This window comes from Phaethon aethereus, assembly GCF_964289735.1.
Source record: "Phaethon aethereus genome assembly, chromosome: 20".
Lineage (NCBI taxonomy): Eukaryota > Metazoa > Chordata > Aves > Phaethontiformes > Phaethontidae > Phaethon > Phaethon aethereus.
This window is the reverse complement of record NC_138596.1, coordinates 671,185-676,912: the sequence shown is the minus strand read 5'-3', so window position 1 is coordinate 676,912 and position 5,728 is coordinate 671,185. Positions and strand designations below refer to the sequence as shown.

At 54.8% G+C, this 5,728-nt stretch overlaps 1 protein-coding gene across 3 annotated transcripts; it reads right to left on the bottom strand.

Annotated features, from left to right (window-relative positions):
- Nucleotides 1–1,474: 1,474 nt before the first annotated feature.
- On the bottom strand, nucleotides 1,475–4,621 carry EDF1 (endothelial differentiation related factor 1; the record flags this gene model as incomplete). 3 transcript variants are annotated; one of them, XM_082008834.1, is made up of 5 exons in its annotated part: nucleotides 1,475–1,992; nucleotides 2,232–2,325; nucleotides 2,939–3,099; nucleotides 4,279–4,330; nucleotides 4,544–4,621. In XM_082008834.1, 5 exons carry the CDS (start codon nucleotides 4,619–4,621, stop codon nucleotides 1,931–1,933), a joined length of 447 nt encoding a protein of 148 aa, XP_081864960.1. In that variant the 3' UTR covers nucleotides 1,475–1,930. The 3 variants fall into 3 exon arrangements, with proteins under 3 accessions (XP_081864960.1, XP_081864961.1, XP_081864962.1); XM_082008835.1 differs by having other exon boundaries at nucleotides 2,993–3,099; XM_082008836.1 differs by having other exon boundaries at nucleotides 3,002–3,099.
- Between the last annotated feature and the right edge of the window lie 1,107 nt (nucleotides 4,622–5,728).

Genomic DNA, 5,728 nt, shown 5'->3' with positions numbered 1-5,728 from the left:
ACAGGACAAGGTCATTATATCTCCAGTGCCAAAAGATGGGGATGAGGCTTGAAATAATAAGCCAGCAGCAGTAATTGCCTACTCATGCCTGCAGGACGTACGCAGGGCAGAGCATCCCTCCAGCAAGACCTCACACTCCAGCAGCCACGTCTGGCTCTCGGCACATGACATGGGGCCACTGCTGCGGGCACTCACCCCAGAGTGCTGGCCCTGCAGAGGGACATGCCAGTGCCTCCACTACCTCCAAGCGCTCGGAAAACCATTGCTGTCTTTCGTAACACGAACTTTCTGCACCAAGACGTAGTGACATGCCCATGCTTTGACAGGCACTGTCAGGAGTTTCTTGCAGCAGTCGTCCTCGTCCAAGCAGTGTCCTGGCCACGGAAGGGGCGAAGGGTGCAGTCCTGGCCCCCCCAGAGCTGGGCAGATCAGCTGGTGCTGCATGGGGCACAAGCTCCCCCCCACATACCCAGGATTAAGTGCAAGAGCTCCCAGGGCACAGAGCCACCATGGTGCTTCTGCTGGGTTGGGGGAGTCTGGGGGGGTGGTGGAGACGTGGCTGGGAGGGCTGGGAGCAGGGCAGGGGGTACCACAGAGCACACCCAAGGGCAGAGAGCAGCCCCAACCCCACTGCATGGGTGCCCACCTACCACAGTACTGCCCACGCACCTTTCAAGGGCTCTTGATAATTTGCACTTAGGCTGGGCTCAGGGCCAGGGCACCCACACCTGCACCCAGGCCACCCCTCTTCCCCTCCAGCTTTCAAAACAATTTAATGCTGTGCAATCCCTAAGCAGCCCATGGCCAAACCTGCCACCCAAGTACAACAGCAGACGGACCGGCTCGGCCTGTGTGTGGGTGAGCTGCCCATTAGGGAACCTGCTCTCCTCAATCCCCCAGCTTTTCTGGAGGGGATCCGGGTGTCCTGCTTTCCCGGTTTGCAGCTGAAGCCTGTTTTCCCTCTCGCCGTGCTGCAGACAACTCTCCCTTCAGCTCTGCTCCACTCAGGTTATGCCACACAGCTGCATCAAGCGCCAGCCCTACAGCTCCACCACTGCACTGTCCTGGCAGTGCCCTGCAGGAACGAGCTCCCAGCAAAGCTGTGCTCATGGGAGCAGGGTAAGGGCAGAGGCTTTGCAGAAATGCCCGACTAAATGTCTCCGCATCTGTCTTGCTCTGTACAAGTCACCTCCATGCAAGATAAAACCACAGTTACTGATTTCATCTCTGGGTTGCAAGCCAAAGCTGCAGTCCTCACCGACAGGGAAAGGAGCGGAGCAGCCAGGAAGGCGGTGACAGCACTGGCCATTACCCTGATGCTCAGTAATTACACTTCCAGAGGGAAGAGGGTGCTGCAGCTCCAGTCACACCCAACCACAAAAATTTACTACCAGCTGGAAAAAACGCAGCAACTATACTGTGCAACTGAAGGGTATCAAACTTTATTATAGATCTCTTTAAAACAGGCTGGAAGGAACAAACAAAAATGTCATTGTGATGCAGTGACTGAGTCATCATTTCAAATGCAGACACTGATCAACCCCCAACTCTCCCAAATTATTTATATATAATATATCCCACCCGTCCCCCAAATTGTTTCAATTAAATGATCGCATTTCAGACCACCCCAAGTGTCTTAACATTAGCTGCTTCTAAACACCAAGACGCACATGTTTTCTGGCAAATCAGATGCGGTATTTTGGGGGTTTAGTTCCTCAATGTCTGGAGAGGAGGAAGGAAAAACAAAATCAGCAAAATTGCTTCTTTAAGGTTGCCTTTTTACAGCAGGTTCAGATTCGGCAGATTTCCCCCCCCAAAGCAAGTCTGAAACCCTCTTGTTCAGCTTGGCAATACGAAGAGAGATTCTGGTGGTTGAGGAGAACCAGTCAGACGAGATCAGTCTGAACAAACTGATTTCGAGGCTTTGTTGTCACTTCCCTTTGGGGCCGGTTTCCAGTGGTTTTCCAATATCCTTCCCACGCAGTTTAAGGCCTGGAATACGACAAAGGAGACGACCATCATCAGCTGACATCAGCACCTCAGACCTCCAAGTTCTGGTTTCAGTCAGCAGATCCAAGTTTTACCGAACACGGCTTAATGATACCACACCCACAATAACCTACAGCCAGTAACTGTTCCTGATGTGGAAAATATAAGTAACTTGAACCAAAACATCTCTCCCAGGAACTGAAAACATTGTCATTATTTTTGAAGTCTCTTTTCTTACTTACCAATGGCTCTTTCGATCTTGCCCATAACCTGGTTATTGGGGATTGCTCTTCCTGATTCGTAGTCAGCAATAACTTGTGGTTTTTCATTGATTTTCTAAGAAGAGAGGAGTCTCAAACACTGCCTTCATACACAGCAAACACTCAGTACCAACTCCCCAGTACTCACACAGATAAGTAACAGCCTCTAATTATGCCAGGATCAGAAGACAAAGTGCTACTTCCAAGCTTCCTCCATTCAACACTATCACTCCCTCCACTGAGTGTCACAGTGATGGTGAACACAATCCTGGACAGACTTCTACTTCCCTCAACCTCCCAGAAGGAGCAGCAACACTACATACTGCTGTTCCTTAAGACAGCAGTGAGCTTCTGAACATTGCATCAGGTCCACATGGTGCAAAAAACCTCCTGTTGCTGCCGAGTTGATGGGAGGAGAGGGGAAAAAAAAGCCTCCTACCATCTCACCAGCCGCAGCAACGCTCCATCTCCAAGCAGGTGTTCAAGGGCTGCACAGATACACCCCTAAAACATTTCATAGATAACTAATGTTGCTTGGAGATCAGACTTCAGAGGTGTTGCGTTCACCAAACTTCCTGCTCATGATACCATCCCACTGCAGCTGCCCACAAGGAGATGGGAAAAGTGTCCACCTAAACCTGTCTCAGGAGAGTGGGAGCAGAGGCCAGTGGGCCCCAGGCAATACTCACTGTGGCCAAGTCCTTCTGTGTCATGCCCTTGCTCTGCCGGCCCTGCTGGATCACTTTGCCCACCTCCAGGGGAACTCTGTCATGGTGCAGCTCTTCTGTTTCTCGGTCAAGCTTGGCCGTGTTCTTTGTAATAAAGTGTTGTTTGTTTTGGCCTGCTGCCCCTATCATTCAAAGCAAGAACAAACAAAAAAAAACCAAGGACAAACAAAACAAGCCTCAAAGCTGCGCCAAAAAGTTATCAAAGCGCTTTTTCTAAGCACTCAGCTGCCCAGGATCCCAGGGAGCTTTCAAGATTTCAACATGCCAACATCAGCACTGATCTCAACCAGATCCTGCCCGCTGCAGGTCAGAGAACGTTACCTTAATCCTGTTAATGCTGATGTCTAAGCACAGTCATGCAGTGCCCTCGCCTTTCTTTACTGCACATCTGAACTTCACTCCAAATAGGCAAGATTTTACTATTGCTTGGCGATTTAATATTCAAACTTCACTCCAGACTCACGTTTATGCTACAGCATGGGGGAATTAGTATTTGAACTTGTACCTTGTTTGCTCAGATATAAGGCAGCATGAGTAAGTGGCTTTTAATCAATTTTCTGATGCCTTTTATAATTAATCTCTAACCCTACTTAGCTTTGCTGAAAGTCTGAGGTTCAAAAACATGCTATTTGTTTTGTCTCATTTTAGCTGCAGTATTTAAGTCACAGTTTGAATCCTTTCTCTAGCCTCTGACATTCAGTCTCTTGACAAAGCTGACTAAGCCTGGTTCAAGGATCATCTATTTTTTTATTTCCAACAATGATAATAATCTCATTCCTACAGTGAGAGAACCTGAGAATTTACATTGGACAGGAAATGAGGAATTGTTAGAGAGCAAAGCCACAGGAAAATAAGCAGTCATTGAAATCCTTAAGCAAGCTGCAAAAATTGGTAGTTTAAGTTTTGTGATCATGAAAGCTCTCCAACAAGCTTTGGGAACACTAGCCAAAGCTCAGCTCTGGGCAACCAGAGACTTGGAGTCAGCTACAGGGTAGCACTCCCCGCTTCCCCGGGGTGCTGCCCACCCTCCCTGCGGTGCCTGACCGTTCTCAGGTCTATGCAGCCCCAGTTAGAACGGCCTCTGGCTTAGCTGGAGGGTGCTGCCTTCTGCCCGCCCTCTTCCAGGCGACCGCCTTCAATAGCGACTCGGGGCGGCGGGCGGGGGCGGCAGGACTCACGCGGGGCTGGGGGAGCCACACACCCCACGGCCGATGGGGAGCGGCCCCCGCCGGGCCCGGCTCACCGAGCCTCCCCCCGCGCTGCCGTTGGCGGTCTGGGGAGCCAGGCCGCGGGATACCCACACTTCTTGGAGGTCTCCACGTCCTCTCCGCGCCGCTGGGCCGCCAGGATCGCCTGGGGAGAGTAAATGTGCCGAGGTGAGCGCTCTGCTAGCCGGAGTCGCCCAGTCCGCAGGGCTCGTCGTCACCGCCGCCGCAAAGCTCGCCGCAGGCTCACCCGGGCCTCGGCCGCAGGCTCACCCGGGCCTCGGCCGCAGAGATCGCCCGGCCCTCGGCCGCACCAGCCTAAAGCCGCTTCGTCGCTCCCCGCCGTAAGTCACCTGCTGACCTGCTTAGACTTGGCCTGGGCCGCGCTGGGGCCCTTCTTGCGCAGCACCGTGACCGTGTCCCAGTCGCTCTCCGCCATGGCACCGGCACCAACCCCGCCCGGCGCCGTCGCTCGGGGGCACAGCCCAACGCCTGCCCCCCGGGAGGCGGGGCCGGCCGCCGCGCCCGCCGATAGGGTGACGCACACGCCCTTCAGGAAAGACGGCCTCTCATTAGAGGGGAGAGGCACGAGCCCAGCGGGACATCAGGCTGCTCAACGGACTACGGCATAATAGCGACCCAGGCGTGACGCAGTTGTTCGTAACAGACAGTGTACACGCCAGGCCGGAGGCGGACGGGCACTCACCTCTGCACTCTGAGAGGCTGCTGTCGCTGCCAATAACCCAGTGCCGAAAAGGGATTGGCTTAGCCCGTAGTGCCGTCAGAATGGCTAACCAATAACCACGCCCGGCTGGGCAGAACCGGGCATGCGCCGTGGTGGCGGTTCCCGGCGGGCAGGGCGGTGGTGGCTGCTTCCGCCCAGCCTGGCCCGGTCCGCTTCCCGCGGCCGCCCGTATCGGCCTCCCGGACGCCGGCGGGAGGCCGTGGCCGGGTGCTGAGGACCCACCCGGGCGGGAGCTGGCGGGGGAGTGCGGCATGAGGCCCTCCGCCTGCCCCGTGCCTCAGCGGGGGGCGGGATTTCCACTCCGCGCGTGTGGATGATGTGGGTGTTTTCTGGAAGGTCCTTCCTGCCGCCGGAGGAGCCCCGGCGGCGGGCCCGAGGACGGGGGTTCCCTGCGGGCCTCTCGCAAGGCGGAGCAGGAGCCCCGCTCCCCGGCCTTCGGCGGGGGCAGCGCTTCGGCCACTTGGCAGAAAAATTCACCAGGTTGTGTCTGTTCCGCAGGAAACCTGTGTAAAGTCGTGGGTAAGAGGAAAGCTCTGCCTCCGAAAGGCAGCAGCGTCCCTGCCCTTTCAGCTGGGAGAGAGTGAAGTCCCTCAACTCAGCCTCTGATTCACCTGAAAAGTTCTGCAGTAAAGGCAGGAAAACCCAAACGTCTCACTCTCGTCACTGCTGAAGTAAGGGGCGCAGGGTGGGGGTTGAAAATCCTTGGCGATGTTTTTGCAGGTCCTCCTCATAACAAAATGCAGGAGGAGCGGCTGGGTTCCAGGTCGCGGGTGATCATGGCGTTGCTCAGAAATCGGGCGC